This window comes from Temnothorax longispinosus, chromosome 7 (assembly GCF_030848805.1).
Source record: "Temnothorax longispinosus isolate EJ_2023e chromosome 7, Tlon_JGU_v1, whole genome shotgun sequence".
Lineage (NCBI taxonomy): Eukaryota > Metazoa > Arthropoda > Insecta > Hymenoptera > Formicidae > Temnothorax > Temnothorax longispinosus.
The window spans coordinates 4,823,216-4,847,383 of NC_092364.1; the positions used below are offsets into that span (position 1 = coordinate 4,823,216).

At 36.2% G+C, this 24,168-nt stretch overlaps 1 protein-coding gene and 1 long non-coding RNA gene across 4 annotated transcripts in view; one reads left to right on the forward strand and one right to left on the reverse strand.

The window, feature by feature from the left end:
- The window catches only part of Sns (sticks and stones), a 276,474-nt gene that overhangs the window by 24,970 nt on the left and 227,336 nt on the right, over nucleotides 1–24,168 (reverse strand). For all 3 annotated transcript variants that reach the window (XM_071782967.1, XM_071782966.1, XM_071782968.1), the window contains exon 4: nucleotides 2,096–2,284. In XM_071782967.1, the coding sequence (XP_071639068.1) occupies nucleotides 2,096–2,284 (189 nt within the window). The remainder of the gene's footprint in view (nucleotides 1–2,095; nucleotides 2,285–24,168) is intronic.
- Nucleotides 21,552–22,628, forward strand: LOC139815793 (uncharacterized). Its single transcript, XR_011732823.1, has 3 exons — nucleotides 21,552–21,843; nucleotides 21,909–22,294; nucleotides 22,350–22,628. It is a non-coding gene; the product is annotated as an uncharacterized lncRNA (long non-coding RNA).

A 24,168-nucleotide genomic window follows, 5' to 3' on the forward strand; every position in this document is an offset into this window, starting at 1 on the left:
AATGTAAAGGGCAAATTTGTTTTAAATACTTATAAATTCATCGCAGTCTGTTTACGTGTATTTTCCAATAATAAATTCGTGTTACGCGATGTTCGTAAAAGTGCGTGCTTTCCTTCTCTATATGAAGGTGGGCGTACGAGCTGGATATACGCAGCATTCATGAAACGATGCAGCTAAATTTCTACAATGTACATACGTTGAACTCAATCATACGTTTAATTAAACAATAAAACGGTAGTCAACTAAAGTTTTTATGCAAACGCTGCAGTGATATTCTAATATTTTTATACGATGCTTATTTTATGTTAAAAAGTTTCTTTTATTATTATTTTTTAATTAAAACTATTTGGCGCTATATGTAACTTTACATTTTGCAAAATTTAAGTCATCTCCTCTTCTCTCACTTTTTCTTTTCTCTCTTCCTTTCTTCCTTCCACTAGATACTGATTAATATTTCATCACCGACAAGAAATAGCAGTTTCTGCATTCATTGGATATTCATTCGTTCATTCCTGCTCATCGAAATAGTTAATGAAGCGTCTTTATGCATCACGTTCCGCAGAAACTTTTCTTATCTACTGTCCGACCGCGCTACGAACACGCATTTGCAAAAATTTTAGTCGTATTCATTTCACGAACACCCCCTCTGTTCATCGTATCGCGTCGCGTCGCGTCCCTTTTCGTTTTCGTCCGCCCTATTTATCGATGTTCTTATCGGGGATATATTTTAGCCCCGGGTGCGCGCCCCGGTTGGGTGGTAAAACGGCGAGTCGGCCGATGCAATCGTTTGATGTCTCGTCGGGCTGTCTCCGGCCGAATGTAAAAACGCAAGCGGCAGCGGCGCGAGCGAGGAGACAGGAATGTCAATTTCGGTAGTTGGAACGCGGCCAGGGTTGTGTGTCACGGGATCGATCGAAGATGCTCTTGGCAACTGGAAACGGCGCTAAGAGGGAGAGGCGTCTCGACGCCCGCCGCACGCCGCGCGCCGTCCCAATCTTTTTCCCACTTCTACGCGCGGCGCGGCGTCGCGGTGAGCTTCCGACGAAACGCGAGATCACTTTATTCGCCTCTGAATATCGTGCGCCGGTGGCTAAGCCGGATCTAGAGCCAAGCCAGCCGAGCTAACGTGCGCGAACGAACACGAATGAACCACTCGCTTATTCAACGAGAGCGATCGGCAACGCTAGCTATTCATTCCCTAAAGTTATTCATTCACGCTCGCTTGTTTAGTCTGATTTTAGTACTGTATATATTCACGGTGTATCGTCTAGCTTGTGATTACGATGGATTGGATTAACTTGAACAAAATATAAAAGATCGTAAAGAACATAGAAAAAACGTTGTTTTTTTTTAAACGCCTTTTCTTGAGTCTTTGAATATGACTGTAATCATATAAAAGACTCTTTTATACAATTCATGCATTTAATACTCATTCATCTATGTGTCAAAAAACAAATAGAAAAAATTTTTTTCTTTTTCAACTTTTCTTCTGATTACGAAGACACAAAAATAGAGAAAGATAAAGAAATATGTATTAAAATAAAACCACTTTGGGTCAATAAAGCAGATCCTTTAAAAAATGATCAAGTAAGAAGATTTGTATGTTCCTAGATACACTTGTCATCGATATAACATATTTATTGAAAATGCAACTTATTAATCTGTTGATAACTCCTATTATCTCACTCATTTTATTAATAAAAATTATTTATATAAAGGAAGAATTTAATCAATCTTCCCATATTCCACAAGTAAAAATGTAAAAAGAAACGAATATATATATATATATATATATATATATATATATATATATATATATATATATATAAACGGCATGTTTGCAGTAGTTATAGCGGCAACTCAAAAACTTGTTTTTGTGCGTAACCGAAATAATTATTTATATTCGGTGGCGAAATTTAATTAGATGATATACCGCGTTATTAGAACAGAATTACGCTTATCTGATGCGAATACGTATAATGCGGCGCGGCGGTCATTTAATCCTCGTCGCGTAATAACCATGATATATTCATTCGCGCGCGGGATTATCGTAATCGAATATCAACGTGCATAACAGGATGGCGTAGCTACTTACCGCCCTGGATGGAGATTGCGGCGATAGTGGTGTCGCCGCCCTTGATCTGTACGTTTCCGCGGTACCAAATGATCGAGGCGGCCGGCTTGGCCGCGCTAACGACGCACTCTAAGCGTCGCGACTCGCCCACCTTCACCTCGATTATCTGTTTCTTCGGGTGATTGCTGATCGCCACTTTTTGCGGAGGCGCTGGAAAAGGAGAAAACGTATTTTTTAATTTTTTGGGAAATATTACATGATGTGTAAAAATTTTATATGATATTTGTCATATGGAAAAATATCTACCTTTAAAATATAAAATTTATCGTAATAACGCGAGAAATGTGATATGTATTTTTATGATTATGAACAGTATTTTCGTTGATAGGATCATATCTTTATAGGAAGAATCTTTATTATTTATAATATACTAAATTTCTGATTCAGAACATTTGAGTCGTGCGTTACTCTATTTTGTTCTTATTATATACATGTACTTTATTGATTTAAAAAATAAAGCAGCTTCCTCGAGCTAGCGATCACAGGTATTCCATATGTTAATATTCTAGTTTGCAATCGATACTCCTTAATGAAAACGAACCGGACACCGTTCATTTTTTATAATCCTCCAATATTCGATTTTAAAGTAACTGAATCTTAAATTAAGATTCTACTTAAGTCCACTGGAAGTTAATTAAGGAATAAGATCCTCTTATCTATTAGCTTCGAATTTTGCTTCACGGGAGAATTTATTTTCGCTCCTTCGAAGACTATTTTATACACAGCGTTTTATATACAGAATTACGCCATTATACATTAATTTAATAGCGTATTCTGTAGACGAGTTAGAATTGAAACCAATAATAAATAAGTTGTATAAAAAATCTAATATAAATATAAAAATAAAATTAAAATGTCTAAAAAAAAAAAATAAAGTTTAATGCAATTTAAGCTTTCAAGTTACAAGCAATCGAAGTTGGCCAATGCATAAAATTTGCGTTGTCCGTAAATCATATCGATCTGTTACTGACTTTTTACAGCTTGAGTAATTCACGTAAATACCTTTTCGTTCAAAGTGACGTAAATGCTACTCTTCGAACAAGCGTCACATAAAACGCGTAACGGCCTGTTTATTCGCAATTATTTCGTAATGCAAGGAACGGAATATTCGATACATTATCGTACATTTATTTTATAATACCTTAAATACATCATGTCCATATCGCGGATGGCACACAATGCTCGGCGCTCCGTTCAGTTACGATTGTTTATATGGTGACAAACGCGCTGTACGTCGGTGCGCGATGCGTACGCGTGTTCGCTTTATCATATTCGCACGGCGAAGCCCGAGCAAGACGAACGCGCGCCACTCCACGTGTCGTCGCATATGTAGGTACACAGATATTGGGAAACTTGTGTAAAGTTTAACATAAATCACATGTCCCAAACGGTCCGCTGAAATTTTTGTGCTAATTCAACATGATACACAGAGAAAGAAAAAGTTCTTAATTTGAAAATATCTTTAGTTTCAACGTGGAAATCTTGAAATGAGATTATATTGCGTTAAACTTGCTTGAAGCAAACTTGCTTGAAGTAAACTTGGTTGAATGAAGTCATTATATAGTTCAACAAAAAAAAAAGTTAAAATAAAAAGATAAAATTCTTATAAGAAGATTAGCAGACATGTGTTAAATTTATCCATGAATATCTTGATTATTTAACACAAAAACTTTAACCGGCAGATTTTTTCACTTTTCCAACTGTGTGTCCTATTCCTTGAAACGCAATCATTCTCAACGATTGAAAATAACGATCAATTAACCCTTGCGATTCTCGTGAGCGTATATCGACGGATTGTTCACAGACACAGTTATCTCGCGATTTATTCGTTCGAAGTACACTTCTCGAGAAGTAACCGAAAATGGAAATTACAAAATGTACTTTTACTATATTACTATACATATTCACGGACGACTGTTATATATTTAATGCTTACTCGCGTTACTTATGGAAAGTACTTGGCGTCGACTTGGTGTCGTATATTCCGCGTCGTGCTTTAAATTTTCAGCTATTTAAACGTTCAACTTGCGTTATCGTATTGAAATTGCGAGGTAATGTACAAGTGATCTTGAATCGAGCGATTCAAGCCCGGTACGTCGATTATCTATCAGTTCGAAATACAAAGGAAAACGGAATATTCGGTATATTTATTCTATATTAAATATTTCGTGGGACCAATAAAATGGTTGACGCGCGCGTTGCTGTAAACAAGATCTTGTGCAAACAAGATGACCTCTACGTGCGACCGAAACTCGAGGCAAGCGACCGTTTTGCCTGCGATGTCGCATTCCCTTCGTAACGCGAATGCGAGAGGTACCAGAAAGCGCCATACATATATGCGATCATTTTCCGCAAACGCTTAGCAATTATCGACCCGCGTACTATTGATTCCAACGATTAATTATAACGACTCGCGAGCATGTCCACGCTCGCGACAGCGACACGGCTGTCTATTAACGTAAATTCGGTGATTCGCCAGAGTCCTATATTATACCTCCGCTCCGAATTCCCTCGCTTCACTAACTGACGAGACGTCGCAAGAGTTAAGCGATTAATTCGTATCTTTGTAGGATGATCGTGTCTTTTCGCGTCGTTCTTCTGTCTCGATGCGTAGTAAAGTGCATTAACATCACGTGCGATTAACACCGAGAGAACGCCGTGTAAAGTGCCACAGCGTCATCATGTATCCACTGGTAATTAGCGCGCGCGCGATAACTAACCGTGTTCTTGCGAGTGAATATCTTTCGAATCAGCAAAAGTAACGAAGAGGCACGCAATTTATCATTTATTTATTACAAAAATTAAGTAAAGTTATTACAAAAATATAATATAAATATATCTTGTTAGGCATATATTATATATAATATATATCGTCCGCGCAATAATCATATTTTGAAATATTCGTTTTAAGTGTTGCTATAATTTAGATATATTTGTATTTTATAGATCGAGACATTCTACGAGTCAATGGTTTCGTGCTGTAATCCTATACTGCTGCTTATACACATCGTTTCGGTGAGTACTAAATTATTTCTTATCTGAATCGTTGCAGTGCAAAATGGATTTGTAATAAAAATTACATATTATATCATATGTACATAATGTGTAGAAACAGGAAATATCAGGAAATAATGGAAAAGTTAAAAGCCTTTTCTTTTATTATTATTAACATATAAAATTTAAATTTGCAATTGTAACAGACGCAGCAATAAAATACAATATGCATATATAAATTTTCCGTAATATTTATTCTTTTAAACTATTTGATGTTTGAGCTCATTACTTTTATGCTCATAGTCATATTTAAAAAATTAAAATTATGAATATATAATTGTAATATCAGATCCACTGCTCTTTTTTTACAAATGGAAAGGCAGATTAATATAAATATTTAATCCTGGAATGTATATCACATCGTAAATTATGCAATAATAATATAATTCCAAGATACATGAATTATTTGAAATTTTACTGCTACATAAACTTGCTAAAAACTGATTAGCAATAATAATGTAATTTTTGTAAAAGAGAATTGTCTCCAAATTTAGTAAAAATATTATCTTCTTTAATTTATTTTTTGGAAAGCATTCTGAATAAGATTTTCAGGAAACGCAATTGAGAGAACATCATAAAGAATATATTAACGTTATTGGCGCAACTTTGGTATCGAGTATAATACAATTGATTGAATTTGTAATTGCTTAGAAAAATAGTAAAAATAAGAAAAAAGAGAAATAAAATTGTAAATAAAATATCGACATATTTTAGCATGTAAAGGATAAAATTCCTTTATGATGTTCATATCTCATGAAGATCATACATGGAAGAAGATTTATATATGGTACGTACGTTTATATGTGAAATATAAAAATAAATTATTATCTATATCATAATTAGTAGGAAAAACTCGTTAATATTTAGGTGTGTTATTTTTTCCCTCTCTTTTCTCTTCTGACATTAAAAAAATAAAATTTGAAGTCTGTGTTCTCTTCCAAGATTTTTAATTATACATATTTCATCAATATAACGCGACAGTCTTTCATAGCCTTTCCATTGAAACTAATTAATATTAAAATACTTCACTCAAATATCAATTCATATAAATTCATATATTATTTATAACAACTTGTATTAAAAATATATACCCGACATCGTTAGCTTGATCTCTTACAACTATAATTCCGTATCAGTATTTTCGACTTTTAATTAATCTCCAAAATATAAAAAGTTAAAGTAATTGTGCCGTGGTTGTGCGACACGTAATCCCGTACGTACATCCCGAACAAATTACTTTAAATTATTTAACCCCGCATTGAAATTTTTTTGCCCTCGTCTTTTTGTATCCTGACGAGGTCGCAGTAATTACGTCGTTATGCGCGGTTGCGTTCGGTTAAGTATGCCGTAGATGGTATTTAAAATCGAAACTGCATGCGCTGCGTACCGTTAAATGGTCGTTCCGAATAAATTGCGCATATCGTATACATAGATTTTCGGACAGTGGGTGATAAACGACGCAATCTGCTGATTTCGGACGATCCGCCGTTCGCTCTTGTTTTATAGCACTCGGTTTTCGCGCGCCAATCTCTCTCTCTCCACATCCACGAGTTAATTTAATGTCAGAATGGCGTACGCGCCCGATTTATTGCCGAATTCTATTAAGCGCATACAGAAAACCGTGTGCTCGTCGGCGCAATAATTATATACGAGGGGATGTGGCTCTATATACGTAAATGCGTAATCGCATTTAACCTGATCGAATTCCTTCCACTTAGGCGCAATAACTCGCACATAGGACATAACTACTGTGGAAAGTGCATGTAGAATCTGTACGTGAGATAAGATAGATAATAAAAAAAAAATAGACATTTGTTTCATTAATTTCGTAAAACAAACGTTTTAATATCTGGGATATATCGTGTAATATTTATCCCCCTAAAAAAATTGAAACGGTAGAAAGTAAAAACGCAGCAGGTTCGTCTAAATTGTGGTTCTAAATTTGTGTGTCTAAATTTTAGTCGCATAGTAAATACTATACTCGATGAAATTTGATAGAGTAAAGCTCGAAACGATGAAAAATGGTAAGTGAGAAGATGGTCGACAGTTACGCGATTGATGCACTAATTTGAACTTAATGATTATTCTATTAACCCCTATTTTCGTCGTTGACGAAATAATTTTTTTTCCCTTTCATTATTTGCGATCCTATTACAAAATGAAAAGCCGTTGTATGTTATCGAGGGTTACTTGTGCATCCATTCAGGCATTCGCATTCAATCGGTCGACAATGTATCAATTCGCTATTGACACAGCTGAATGCAACGCGCGTGTACTTCGTGTAAAATACCCCCGGATAAATAAAATCTGCATTATGAAACTACCGCGCTATTCCAATAGAACTTTATTTTTTCCGTTAATAACATTGACTCGGTGCCGCGCACTTTGTTTCATTTTCGGGAAAACCCGAACACAAAAGCGGCCAAACTTTTGCAAAATTATATATATGTATATAACATAAATATATTTTAAAAAATGTATTATGCGCGGCATATTGATTATAAAAGTTATATGAATGAAAAACCAGTAAGTAATTAATAGTAATTAAATTGTCGAAAATTGAATTTAATGCCGGAAAATTGCTTGTACATTTAATCAGTAACAATAACTGACAGAAATTTAATTGGTAAAAAAATCAATGAAATAGAGATATTCGATGTGTTATTCTACTATAGACGATTTCTCTCCGGCATGAAAAATTTCAACGTTCCTTGCGAGATGACAGAAACGCTGCTTGCTCTCTCCTCCTGAGGAATTCGTTCGAACAACGCGGTCGTTTGTATAAAGGAAGAGACCCTCGATCGAAGACCAAATACATTTACGCGCGAGCGGTTCCATTTTTACGGCACAGCCACGGTTCGAGTAAGAGACACTTTACGCGGCCGAACGACAACGCGGGCGACGTCGACAACGAGGAGAGGGAATAGGGCGCTGATGCTGGTTATCCGGCCGCGCGCTACTCCGTCTGTCTTCTCGAGTTTATATTGGCAGCCGCTCGGAAATCCTCCGGGGGACGCACGCGACGGGGAGGAGCAACTACTATACGCTCCTATCCCGGAAGCTACTTCGTCACCGCGAAACCCGACATAGAGCGCGCCGGTCGGCGCTATATGCGCACCGATCGGGACCCATTACCGATCCGAGATAAATTTTCCCACTTCGATATCCCCCTGGGCGCATTCGAAAGGGTCGCGTTCGTCTTTGGACGGTGAGTGTTGCGCTACGATGCATCGCGGCGCCGATATAAAGCGCGCAGTGGATGCATCCACCAGAGTAAACGTAGTAGGTAATGGTCGTTACGCGTGCGTTTCCTGACGGCGGTAACTGCGAACATTGTCGTGGCAGTTGCCTCTCTCTCTCCTTCTCCGTATCGTATTGTTCTACGGGAGAAATATTGCTCTCGATACCGCTTTCAACATTTAAACGCCCTGGCTGCTGTGTCTCCGTATGTATGTATTTTCGATACGTGAATCTCGGCGCTTTCTTAGGGTGCTTTTGAAAGGCGATAATTTAAATATTAATTATTATAAAGACTGATGATCTATTGACGATTCTCACACAATAAAAGGCGATAATTTATTCTTAACTTTACTTAATTAAGTCTATACATACATGCGATATATTTTACCTTCTTAAGTTTTTATACAAGAAATCAGTGTCAAAATTTTAATTATTATAATTAAAAGACAATTATACGAAGGTTTAAAATATCTTTGCGTTATATTATGTGCTTACATTTTTTTTTTATTGTTGTATTTATATTTTTGTATTCTTCTCTTTCTGACAGTGAGAAGAATCTAAAAAATTTTTTATTGCATATAATCACGAAATGTTTCTTCATCAAATTCTCTACAAATTGCATACTAGATCGGTATCGCAAGTTTTTAATTTTCGATACTCACGCGATTACACACGGAATATTTAATGCTATTACCTTAATAAGGAGAATCAAATTAAATTCAAATTAGAATGTTGGTGTAAACGCGATGTTTAACGCCTCACCGCGTTATCTTCAATATAAACCGGTCTTGGAAAATTACCAGTGTAAACGCTAATATTTCGTGGGAGCCGTAATTTATAATCAAAAATATCTACTCGCGTTAATATCAGCGTTAAGAGAAATGAGCGTGACATTTATTGATAAATGCCGGATGACTATTATTGGCGCCGATAATTTGCAACCGTTTATCTCACCTTCGGCGCAAATCGCGCGCCATTCTTGAAAAGATCGCCGTCACGGAGATTGCGGACCAGAATTCCAGAGATTCTCGGTCGTTTGTCATAAGTGATCTTCTTATAGATCCGGTTTTGGCATCTAAGCGCTCTCCAAACAGATAGGCACCCGCACGTTAAAATGTAATTACGCCCCGTTTACGAATTACGATCGAAATATATAGCGCAGGAACGCGTAAATCGAGTTGTAAAACTTTAACACGTAAAGCAGAACTTGAACTCTTGCATAAAACCCGATACGATATTATAGCCAGCTGCGTTCACAACATATATAGATTGCAATATTGCCAACAAGGCACTATACTGAATTTGTACCGTGTATAACAATAATATTGAGCTATATGGCCGCAATTGGGAAAATCGCATTGTCAACCTTCTTTTATTTTGCAGTGGATTTTGGATACTTCTGTTGTATAAAACCGAGGTTATAAAATTACAATGCTGCAAAATCGGATAATGTAAAGTATCATAAAACATTGAACAAATTTTATAGAAATATTGCGTACATAGAAACGCTATAGCGTTCAAAGCGCGCTAATATTAATGCACGAAACCTCTCATCTATATTGTACGCCGTGTGCATGCTTTAATGTAACAATTGAATGTCACTAAACAGAATATTAAAGGCCTTAATAAAATCATTCAAAGGGAACTGTACTTTCCAACATCCATTTTGACTCGTTTGAATCGCTTGAAATATGTTGTATAAAATAGCAATCGGGGGAACAATGCGCGACGTTGAATAAAGATGCCAAAGGGGAAGAGGAGACAAATGGAGACACCGTCCTCTGATAACATTGCTGTTGCAAAGGGGGGAGCTACAGGAAGATGGTGTCAATTATGCGCCAAATGCTTATTTAGCCGCTTTGTCCCTGTTCCGTCTTTCATTCGCGTTTTTCTTATCCGGTTACCTTCGTAGCCGCATCCGTCTCGGTTCTTATCTTCCCCGGGAGCGCGACGCATTTTCCAGGGGCGAGGAGGCGCGCGAAAGTCGAAGGATTGTTCTAATTACACGCGGGACCGGAATATACGGGGGTGGGAGAGGCGAGGGGGGGGGGAGAGAGAAAACGCAGGGACCGGCTTATATATAGTCGCGAATATTTCACGAAATCCCTCGAGTGAGTATCTCGACTCGAGTCGAGGAATTTATCCTCGCCTTTATGCACGAACGCGCCCTTCCTCGTAAGTGGATTCGACCGGGATTTATAGGCTAATGATCGTTACAGCTTCCGATTGCGCGCGTTTGCGCCCGTAATCGCCCTGCCCGACCGGTCGGTCGATCCTTCGAGCCGTGCGCTCGCGTCCAGAGATTACTCCGAAACTTCCTAATCTCGACAGACCAACGTCCCGCCTTTGCAGTATATACATTTCGAATCGTATAGATACGCGAATCGCGCACGTTTCCACACTCGTGGGCGTGTATGCGAGCGCGAACACGATAGCTTTTCGGAGCTAATACATTTTGATAGACGCAAAGTGATTAAAAATTATAATTAATTAAATCAGGAGGCATCGAGAAAAATATACGCGTGTCTCTCTATTCTCGTAGTGTAATTAAATATTATAAAATGTTTTTGAATACAATTATTCTGCCTTAACACAATAATAGTAATAATACAAAATTTAATTCTCTTTTTCATAAATTATACAGTGTATTTATATTTTATTTACATTTATAAGTTATATTATCTATATATTCAATTTTTGTTTCTCTTGTTTTACAACATAAAAGTTTGTCAGTTTTTATACAACGTGTACGTTGGCGTGTAAAAATTTTCGCGAATAAAATGCAATTTTGCACTGAGAGAAATTTAATTAATAACGTAGTAAAAATATCCGATTGCAAATCTCTCTGTCGAAAGGAATGGGCGCGTATGGCGAACGCTCGTATATATAAATTCGCTTCGATCTTACGCGGAAATGTCGCGCTACGATTTATACGTCGTGCTTCGTTTTACAGCCATTAGTTCGAATTAATAGGATCTGTACTCACGTCACTGCAATGTATGTACGCTTATTTCTCTTGACTAATCGATAGTCGATGACGCGTTGTGTACATCAGGGCTGTCCAATACAGACGGAATCTGTCTTTCGGTTGTTACTCAATGCGCCTTTGATGAAGTAGACAACAACAGATTTGTCATTTAATTAGAAAATGGAAATAGCGAAATTCCATTACCGCTAATAACACAATTGTATAATGATAAAAACGTTGTTACAATAATGTCAGATTTTCATCTATTTAATTAAATTAATTAAATAACCGTAACGGGGCTCGTTTCCCATTCTATTGTAATTCACGCGCGAATTTTTTTATGACACACCAACACGAACATATGTGCACGTGCATGTGTATTAGACAGAAAAATTTAACGTATATCTGAACTCGTTTATAAAATTTCCGGGAAGTTCAAACGGAAAGTGGCAACAATGCGAACGCTGGCTATATATTCGCGGATTGCATACATACCGCGAGCGAGTAGCGTTCAAAAGGCGGAACCTGAAAGAGTCTAAGTTTCGCGAAAGAAAATCTTATGCCACGACTATTATCTACTTCGCTTGTTTTCATACAAGTCGTGGAAATGGAGACTGGTACAATATGGCGCGCGGTGCAATATGCGCATCATACATTTTTATATCGCACGAGATACATGAACCCGACGTGCGTCAGTACGCTGTTCTTTTTCCCTACTTTTATCAAAATATACAGCTGTCTGTAAACTGAAATACGTAGCCCGTATAACGTAGCCTCGTAGCGTTTGTAAATTAAAAAAAAAATTGCATTTTTAAAACTGAGAAATAAAAAATTGAAATTTACTATTAAACTTTTCTCGTAATTTAGTAAAGTTTCCTTCAAGATTTCGATGGAGAGATGCATCTTTTATACTCTACATATATTCACATTTTATATACTTTTTTATCTTCCTATTCGCTCTGTGCCTCTCTCTCTCTCTCTCTCTCTCTCTCTCTCTCTCTCTACTTTTTCATGTTTTATATATTTCGCTGAGAAAAGATAAACGATGTTTTCATTACGTGAAGTCAATTTAGAGAAACTTCCGACGGACTTTTTTTGTAAACGACATCCCTTGTCTTTACTTACCGCGGTATCCGCGCGGTGTTAGCGTGCGCCTAAAGAAGCATCGCCCGTTTGTTTCGCGATAAATCGCACCCGCACTTAACGGCAATTGGATTCTAAGTCGCGTGGATGCGGGTAACCTGATAGACCGATAAAGCTCTCCATCCCTTTTACGCGAAATCGAACGGGTGGCGGCGGGTTTATCGGCCCCCAGTGGCCACGTTGAAGAACGGCGAGTCCTTTCGACGTTCTTTCTCTCTTTCTCTCTCTCTCTTTTTTTTATACCTTTATCTCTAAAGGAAAGCGCGAGTTCCGGTTTGACTCGTCATGAAATTCCCGCGGGACGCTGCTATTTAATTTAATGGTACGGCGGCCCGCTCTTTCTTTGGCTCTTCGTAAGTTGGGGAAAACAGGGAAGGTGGAGAAAGTGGTGTTCGACGTGAACAAACGATAGGATCGACCAGCCAATCCGTGAATTGCCTCGTAACGAACATAATTAAAGAAGCGTGACTTATTTAAAATCGCAACATGACTTTTATTTCAAACTTTAATTTTATAATATCAATTTTATTTCTCTCTCTAAACTGTATTATATAAATAAGCAGACAAGGTCAAAATTTTGCGTCATAAAAATATGAAAATTTCAGTTTAGGTATTTTTACGAGTTCTCCAGAAAACTTTTGTTAAATATGATATGTGACGCTTGTGCGCCATATATAAAATATGTAAAAATTTGCGAATTTTATATAAATAATACACTACCAAGTATAATTTAAAAAAAATGTTGATATTATTTCAGTATTTCGAGTTATCAACAGTTTGTGTTATAAAGTTTCTATAACAAAAAAAAATATGTACTTAATTAAATTACTACTAAATAAATAATTTTAAATAAATATCTATTTTTGGTGAATAAAAAGCAGTAGTGTTTTAAATAATGCATTTCAATCACGAACCTACTATGGAATTTTATTGAAGATACGTGATTATTTGGAATATCAATAGAACCAGATCGATTTACGCGTAAGATTTCTGTGATATCGAGAGAAACGAGTCAGTAATTCAATCCACTGTTTTCTCTCAAGTCTCTTTTTTACGCGGTAGCAAGCCGGATTTCACGCATTTAATAAAATTCGGTTTCCATCCCGTACGAAGTTTGTAACAAAATTAAAGAAAATTAAAAGTGCGTTATGAATATTTCATTATTGTTAATTTAATTTTACAATTGAAAACATAAAAAAACGTTTTATGCGATTATCTACTCACTGAATATCCGAAGATGGCAAACGTTGAGTTTTGTGACATGCTAGTTTGGTATTTATGACAAATAGACTAAATGCTTATTTACATTGTTAGCGTAATAATCAGTTTATTTTTTTTGTTTAATAATGTTAATCCCTTTATTTCTTTGTTTTTTATGCAATTGCCTCCGTGCTTAGTTGAGACTAATTGGTCGATCCGTTGAATTGCACTGGTTAAATTATCGATTATTTAAATGTAGTGTCACTTTATGTGACAGTGGCACGTGCAATTTAGAACTCTCTCACCTAGTCTTGCTGAATCTCGCGCCTTATCGCGATTCTTACTCGGCTGAACAATTAAGTTTGTACTTACAAATAGATACTGCAGTTATATTAAAAATACCACTATATTCATTCGACAAGTGGCAAATCATACATTGCATTCTACTGTACAATCCGTACTCCAAACCGTCGCACCACTGCTCAATTGTAAACTCACATTATATAAACTATCACATACGAGGAGATAACCCTTAGAGGGCGATTTTTCGCGATTGTAGCTACTCTGAGCTACGACATGGTGCCTCTTAGACGTCTGCCATTGAAAGATGCCATGTTTCTACAGACCCTTAATACCTACCATCCGACTTGTACCGCCAGTACGTACGCAATGATTAGAATAGTGAGACACGTTGTTAATTTTCGAGACCGCAGTGATAGCGTTGGAAAATTACCATATCCATCTCTATCAAAAAGATCGCCCTGTTGCCCCATTTTGGGTCTGTGTCTGTCCTGTATATTCGCTGATTCACTCATGCGCAGCTATTCCACTTTACACTAAAATGTTAGTCAGGTATCTTAATGTACTACATTCGAGTCGGACTCGTACGATATGGTAACACGTACCGACGGGGGACGAGACTAACGACTAGAACCGCTCGTTTTATACAGTCGTCACAATCTGACATATACACAAAGATTACTCGAGTCTGTGTACATAATATTGTGTATTATCAGTACAAGAGAAGGATGCACGCGGTGTGCTTGATGACCCCCTCGAGGGTGTGACATTAGACGCATAGAATTAGGAATTCGTGTTGAGCTCGGCACATGGCGACGTTGGTCACCTCGATACACAGTAGTAGTATCCGCGTCGTGCTCAAGGGACGAGCGAGACCCAATGAAGAAGGGATTTGAAGAAAGACCGAGAAAACCCGAGTGCGCGATGACTAAGAAGAGGCCGAGGATACGGAGGGAGGCGATGCCAGAACGGTGAGTGAGTCCCCGGGGTTTAGTGATCTAAGGAAAATGAGCCGGCGCTTCGGTATCACAGCGGGATTTCAAGTGCAGTTCGGGGTCATGCACGATCCGGTCAATGCCATGACCATGATGCCCACACCTGGCTTGACGACCGATAGCACCGTAGTAACACCTGCTCACCATCGCACATATAATCTTTAAGTAGCCTGTGCAACGGATCGAACCACGGCATTGTAACGCCGAGGCCGCCGTGTGTATTACGCGTACGTTCACAGCAAAATGCTCCGGATATGATGTACGAGATACAGGCACCCGGGCACGACCACGTTGGGATTCCACGTCTTATGCCTTACATCGCTCAGACTATGCGGCAGAAAGTTGCAGATTGTCGCAGCCCCAAAGTTACAGCGCTTTTTAGTCGTAGGTTTCTCGAATTCAGAATGTTGCGAAACGCAATGTAAATGAACAGATGACTATGCAACGAAGGCCTACCGTCTGTGCGAGATATTCAAGCGGGGACGGCAGAAAATTGGCACGCTGCACGTTTACAAGTACCAAAAATCCCACGACCAGACGCACACGCGTGGAATGAGGACGTGTTACAAACTATGCGTATGTCACTTGCATTGTCGCACCCCCACAGGATAATCAGCGCGCCCATGCGGGCGTCGGACTGCTACAGCAAACGCACACGAACAAGATTTATGCTGATTTCACACGAAGAGGATGAACGAATTTATGTTATTTGTTTATGTTAAGGACAGACGGAGAGTATATGATCTAAGTATATTGCTAAGATGTCGTGATTGTATGTTCGTTGCAAGATTAAAACTGTTTTGTCTTCGTCAGTCGTGTTTGTCAGACATTAAATCCAATTCGGAATGAGGGTGTCTAGATTTAAATCGCGTAGAGCATTCTTTGTCACTAGCTAGTGAGCAGACGTGTCATTTGACACTCGAGTCTACGCGTTCGATAACGGGTGACAAGGCGGTCTTGTGCTTTAGATTCTGTCAGCCGGCGCCGCGGACCTGGCGCAGCGATTGGGATATTGACACGAACACATGAAAAGCCCGTCTATCACGCTTGACGAGCTCACAAACAGCTTCTGAGACTAAATGCCATTACATCCCAGTATATAAACGCGCACGGGTTTAAGATATAGGTTCGCAGCGTAATTGGATACGTTATCCGGTAGACTTAACGGGTATTATATGTTTCAAGATTTACTGTGGACGACAGAGAGGTGTGTATATCAGCAAAACGTGCCGCACTGGCCAATAGTAAACGAGCGGCACTGCTGAATACGGCGTTGTCTTAGATGAAAAGTTGTGTCATTCTTACTGACGTAGAGGAGCGACTGTTTACTGCTGGGGGCGATTAAAAGTGTCTGTTGAGCTATTGACAGAATTAAGAGGAAGTACGATGACATGTACTAGTTACACCCTACCCAGTAAGATTGCTGCACTTTCCTTGGCGAACAGTAAGTGAGTAGGCATTCGCGTTTACGCGGCGCTTGTTTATTAGCTCGTCACAGCCGAACCACCGCAGCGTGTAACATACACAGGAATATCGCATGCCTTGCACGCGTTTATTTACGAACCGTTTTAGAAATTTCACATTAAATAGAAAGTACAGTCACGCCGAGCGACAGATGCGAAACCGAAGATGATCTAACGGTGTTGGTTCAGCTGTTACTCGCCGGAAGTGTAGCTAGTATTTTAATCTGTGGCATAGTACGTAATGTATCCCATTCTATTATGAACTCTCCGAAGTATAAACAATCTTTATTCAAACTTATGATACAATTACACTTACAGTTTGGCATGTCCTTTTTTACACTGCTTCGAATATGATCATAACCTCCTGCACAATGACCGCTGGCTCTATTTAACGTGAAGCAACTGCTCTCCGACGTGACACTTTACTTCCACGAGTGTACTTCGCACTGCTCATCCAGGCTTCAATACTTTGACCCAGAGACGTACTCAATCTTAGCCTACTACACCTTTCTCCTGACTGTGCACATATCGAGTCACCACGTTGTTGATAGTTCACACCGACAATCTACCACACTGAAACGCGGTCATTGAAACAACTCGGGATAGTAGACGGAAAAGTTTAGATGTACGTCTCCTCACTGTTCTTGTGAGGGATTATTTCCATTAAACGGTCGTGATGAACCCTCGAACCACACCACCTATTCCGCTGTAAGCTGTGGACGAATAAAGAGGACGAATTGAGCAGTAGGCAGTAAGCTGTATTGTAGAGAAATATACCACCCAGTATAAGGCGTTACACCAGAGCGAGTAAATAGTCTGGACAATATAGCTGGTCAGTCAGGATCGATAAAATGCCCATTTCCCATCCACCTTTTAACAAGAAAACAACGAACTCTGCAAATTCAAAATTTCTATTTCTTTCTCGAGCGAAGTCTTACATTCCGATGTATATATGCATGCGAGTTTCGAATATCATGAAATATCACGGGAAATATCAAAATAATGTCGTTAATTATTTCCGGATATCCTGCAGTATCTAAAAACAAAAAAGAAGGAAGAGTATTAAAATATTTATGCCCTACATGGTTTAAAATAAAAAATTTGATCAAACTTCGAATGCGCCAACAAAATATTGCGCTTAATTACATTTCAAGTAAATGTTTATTTAATAATTTTTTAAGTACTTAATTACAAAGACGATAACGTTTTAATGTTAATGTTAAAAAAAAAATCAATTCGGATTTTCGTTAAGTAAAATTGGCTTCAGATTATATTTTTGCAGACTCGCAGAGTCTTTAATCGAGTGTACGACACCTCGTAGATAATTAATCATCTTTTCTCCGATTATGTCCGCGATGCGATCTTGCAGCATGTGCGATGCACATGTACGCCCATACATAGAAAAGAAGAACGAGATGAAAGAGAAATGACGGAGCAGATTGCGGAACACGGGCAGCGTTTTCGGATCGTTTATCGGAAAATTTATGTGCACGAGTCGTTGTCGTCGCCGTGATTCTGGGAGACGTAAGAAGAATTTTGCGCGATATATACGCTCCCCGGTTCTTTCACAGCGCGGCTAACAGTCGGCGAACACGACGGTCATCGAGAATAGGTGAAATAGCGTCGGCTAAGCTCGGTACGAAACGGTTTTCATGGCTTGTAAAACCGCGCTATCAAAATTGGTTTCGTAACTGAAAACGGTACCTCGTGTCCGAAAAAGTTCCGCGGCGAAAGACCACTTCATCGATCGGCAACCAATCGGACGACGAAGCGAAATGCGTCGACCCGTAAATGTTCACGTCGTGAAAAACGTGTATCTCTTAAAAGTTCTGTTGAAGTTCTGTTGAAGTTGAAGTTCTGTTGAATAATATAAAGAACATATATAAATGTTATAATATCAATGTTTTTAGTACAACTCATAAGATTATAACGAAAAAAATCTGTTACTTAATTAAAGTAAAGCGATTCGCGCAAAATGACAGTTTGATATATCAAATTTATCTAATTCGAATATGTTTATGCGCGAGGATTCACAGTCACTTTGACGTTCTAATAAACAGAGTGTGTTTCCAAACAAGAGAAAGTGATAGAAGTTAAAAACAATACCGTGCTCTTGTGAGATCAGTTTAGACACAAAGATCTATTATCACAAGTCATTTGGAAAGGCTATAACGTGACTCTTCTGAAATGGATACCGCAGGCCCTACCGAAGATCCATATTCTTCTGCGAAACCAGGTATGTTAATTATTTTAATTATAGCTTCATAAGCACAATATAAAAAAATTAACTTATCTACTTATTTTTAAAGAAAATGAAACACGGAATATTTGTGGAATTCAGTAATATCTTTGAAAGACGAATTGCCGCACATATCTTTAGTTCTTTAGTAATTTACAGTCTTCAAAATTAGATTATTCTTTCACAGTTTTAATTAATTGATACTGAGTGTTTTCTTAATCCTAAATAGCCACACTTATTTTCGAGTCTGTAATTTGTCATACTCCGGACAATGCGACAAAGTCAAACGGTCTCATGGCGAGGATTAAATGTATAAAATATATTGTATTCATCACACAATTGTTTAAAATCTTTTTGCATTTTACGAATACTATAATAATATAATAATAACGCAATTGTATGATGATTTTAATTACAATATGCCATTTTTTAATTACAATATGCCTTTTTTTATGTACTTATGCATTACATTTATATATCGTTATTTATTACTTACATATTTGTTATTTTCCGTATCTTTCTAATTATTAGATCTTGCGCGTGTGACCCATATCGATTTAGAATTGAAAGTGAATTTTACTCAAAAGGTTCTTCAAGGAAAAGCGATTTTAACTATAGAAAGGAAACATTCAGCTCAGAAAGTAGTGAGTAGAAATCTTCTTTAGCATTGGGCAAAAATTTTGACTTGTTATTAATATATATTCTTGATTTTTTATTTTTATTTCAATCAGATTTTAGATTACTACGAACTTAACATAAAAAGTGTAACAAATTTTAAAACTGAGTCACGTTTAGATTATAATGATAAGCACCATCAGGTACCTGATAATAATGAATATCGTGGTGCCTTGGGAACTTCATTTATTATAGACTTACCACCAATTGTTGATACTGCTAATGAGCCCGAGTAAATATAAGACATTTAAAGAAAAGTGCAATTACTAAAACTTATTGATGTAAGAATTGAATATACCTATAATACGATACTTTTTCAGATGCCTAATTCAAATTGAATATGAAACAAGTCCAAAGTCTCCTGCATTATATTGGCTAACACCTAAGCAAACTGCCGATGACGAACATCCCTTTTTACTGTCTAACAACAAGGTAAACTGGCTAAACAAAGATACTTTTCTACATTAACATAGATTATGTAAAAGTTTCTATTTCTTTTAGCTAGTTTATGCTAGAGCATGGTTTCCCTGCCAGGATACACCGTCTGTCAAATTTACGTACTCTGCTATGGTAAGAATTTAACACAGGGCATATGTGTATGTATTTCGTATTTAGTCATTCATATGAAAAAAACGATGATATACAATTGATTATTGATATTATTGATAATAATAAAAATTTTCGAAGAAATGAAATAATTACGTGAAAAAGAAATTAAATGTTTTTAAACATATGCCTATTTTTTTAGAAACGGTTTTAATTAAACTAAAATAAAATATCTATTTTTAGAAATTTCTATTTATAAAAATTTAATTTTTATTGACGTATATTTACTTTTTTAGATCACAGTACCTAAAAATTATGAAGTTATAATGTCTGCACTTCTGCAAGATATGTGCGAAGGTCCGGCACGAAACGTATATAAATTCGAACAAATAAATCCGGTACCATCTTACGTGGTGGTTATTTGTGTGGGCGCACTAAAGAAAAAATACCTTGGTCCAAAAATGAATATATATGTAGAAAAAAAATTTTTTGGCAGTAATATTAATATGTTTGAAAGCACGATTGAAAATATATTGAAGATTGCCGAAAGAATGTGTGGACCTTATTCTTGGGGTAAAATAACTAAAATTTGTTGATATTAATCTATTTAAATTTATATGCAGGGTGATTGAGGAGGAATCTGCAATATTCCGAGAGGTGATAGTAATGATAATAATTCTATGAAGCAAAAAGTGCATATAATAAATTTACCTTTGTGGATTATCAAATCAATCTTGCAATTTTTATTTATTGTTATTATTTTTATGTGTTATTACATTTAAAATGATATCTCTAGGTAGATACGATTTATGCGTGCTTCCACCAAGTGCTGCCCATTTCGAAATAGAATGTCCATGCGTGACATTTATTTCGCCGACTCTCTTTCGCGGAGATAGTTCTTCCATTATTTCACTTGCTCGAAACATCTTACAGAGCTGGACAGAAAGTTTAGTTACGTGTTCGAATTATGAGCATTTGTGGTTGAATAAGAGTTTCAACATTTTTATTAGCAGGAAAATTAAAAGCGAACTACTAGATTATCTCAAAGACATGAAGTCTTTTTTGGAAAGAGAAGGATTAAATAACCTGAAAAATATGGTAAGATATTAACTTTGATTACGTGACTAAGATTAGGTCAAAGAAATTGAGTAATAAATAATGTTACACCAAATAATAACATTTTACATTGTATACAGAAACACACACACACACACATTCTTGCATTCATACAGCATTATTTTCTGGAATTGTATTATAGCTCGAAGATCCCAAAAATGATGGCCTAATAAAATGCTTATTACCTAATTTGATGGATTTGTCGCCTCAGAAAGTCACTGAATATGTGCCTTACGAAGCGGATGTATGCTCTTAGGTGATCTAGAGAATATGTTAGGAGGTCCCTCAGTATTCGAACCATTTTTAAAATCTTACTTTAATGAATTTAAATTCAAAAGTATAAACACTCAAGAGTGGAAAAACTACTTGTATCAATGCTTTCCTGAGAAAAAAAAGGTAACATCACTTCTATACATACAAACTAGTATTCATACTTCTAGTATTTAAAAATAATAACTTTAATGTTGTTTTCAGATGTTAGATGATGTTGTATGGGACACATGGTTCTATAATATCCCTCCTCTACCTGATGTGCCGGCAAAGACCGCATGGGAAACAAATTTTTTCGAGTTAGCGGAAGCATGTGTCAAATGGGATAACAACCCCGATAATTTATCTGCTATGAAAATATATAAACCGCCCGTTTTTAACATTGAGTACATAATATTCTTAAACGACTTAAATTTCTTTCATACGGACTTAACCGAGGAGAAACTGGAATTAATTTCAAATTATTACAATATTAATAAACAAAAAAATCGTGAAATATGGTAATTACACATCTTTATTCAGATTGATTTACATTGGTTTAGTGTAAAACATCCGTATTTTACAGGTGTCTTTGGCTACAATTGTGCATTAAAGTTCGATGGGTTAAGAAAGTTAAACCAGCTTTGAAATTTGCCATTCAGTATTGTTCGTTAAATCATGCACGTCCTATATTTCAATATTTGTACGAATGGTCAGACATGCGTCGAACAGCGATCAATAATTATAAGAAATATAAAGAAAAAATGTTGGCTGAAACTCAGAAAGAATTAGAAAAGATTCTAGAACTAAATTCATAATTATCTCGTTAACAATTAACCAAATTTTTTTACAGGGTAAGACATTAACAACTATAATATAAAATAATTTATTTGTTATAAAGAAAACTCTTCAAAAATGTTGTGTTCACGAAACAAATATGGTAGAAACAAATTCCTACATCACACATTTGTTGTAGGATAATTTCGTTAGAATTTAAGAATTTATTTACTTTGTCTGTGAATTGCAGTTCCAACTTGATTGAAGGCGGCTCGGTTCGTATGTATGATGTATGATGTATGATGAGTATGATGACAATTCCCGTTGGATCGTCGAAAGATGTTTAAATTTAGAAAAATAAAACATTTATTTTTTATGCACAGAATATTGTAACTAATCGTAGTAATGTAATTTTTTTGTATGTAACATAAATATATTTGCATAAATTTCTACATTTTATTTTACTTACAATGGACTACGCATTACTTGAACTGAAATATCAGCTCTTAACAAAGAAATCAATTCGTAGATATATAGATGTAAAATGTATTCTCGATGCTACTTCCTTGACAATCCCATTAGGTCGCATTTTGTCCATTTAATGAAAAATAATCATTATATAAGTAAAAATAATGATTACCGCATATTCTCAATTTCAGAGAAGTTTATAATGTATATTGTTGATATTAATATGTTCAGTTCTTTATTTATACCATTTATAATTGATGCTAGGAGATTAATTTTTATTATCTATCGCTTACAAGACAGTTATAACGTTATCCCTTATAGATTCTGATGATCCATTAATGTTTAATGTTTGCTGGATTTCAGTTGCTAATAAAATGCCTCCGAAACTATTTGCTGCGCGCCGAATTTGTGTGCTAGAATTAAATAAATTATGACATGTAATTAGATTCAGGAATAACTTTTTTTTCCACATAAAATTATATTTAATACATTTTAAAACATAGGAAACAAATTTATCAAAATCTTGACTTTAAATAATGCTATATGGTAATATATTGATATATTGTATTATTAGATTTATTAGATCAAAAATAATTGTTAAATTATTAGAGTTAAAACGCGCAACACAACAATCCATTTATTAAAATTTAACTAAATATTGAAATATTTGTCGTTTAAAATATAGGTAAAGAAATATTTATTTCAATACGTTAAAATATTTCCTAGCAAAAAGTCGATTAGCGTCCTCGATATTTGTTATTGCGGTATACCGGGTGCCATGTATGGCACTTTATTGTGCTTACACAAAGTCAGCGCATTGTGACTCGCCCATCGACGCTCCACCGAATAGATAACTTATATGCGTGCGTATTTTCGCATTATCTCTTGAAACGTGATCCAGTCCAGTTCCAAAGAATGTTAATTACTATTACCTATACGAAGCTTTAGCAATTGCTAGCTCGCGTGATTAAATAATTCTTGAGATGACTTGGAAACGTGTCGATAGCTATTTTTATCGAGGTAGATATTCCGCACGATCTGTTTTGAATTGATGTGATATATAGAAATGGAAATTATATCTTACGGGATGATTATGCAATACTATGAGGTGAATAATTTATAAGTTATTTAAGTTATTTGTGAGATTATATATGTTGTATAATAGCGTATTTACATATAAATAACAGTGTTGTGTTCTAATGTATAATGCTTATAAAATAGCTTTGACTTTAGTTTGAGATTTACTTTTTAATAGGAAGGAATTTAATAAAATATTTATAACGTGCATATTTAGTATTGATAAATATGTGAAATATTTCATGTTTAAGATTTGTAATTATTTAAACTATTATATAATACTATTTATATAAAAATTAGTGTTTTATTTACTCAATTTTTTAAAATTTGTATTTAAAAAAGATTTCTTCTGTTACAGAATGAAGAAAAAAAATTCAACGCATTAGTAACAAAAAAAGAGGAACGAGTGTATAACTAAATCGCGGACGGTTTTTCGCGTCTAATTCAGTCATTTAATACTGCGGGAGTGCCGTGCGAATTGTATTGCAATCGTAATGTCTGATAATTAGTTTGCGTGCGATCGT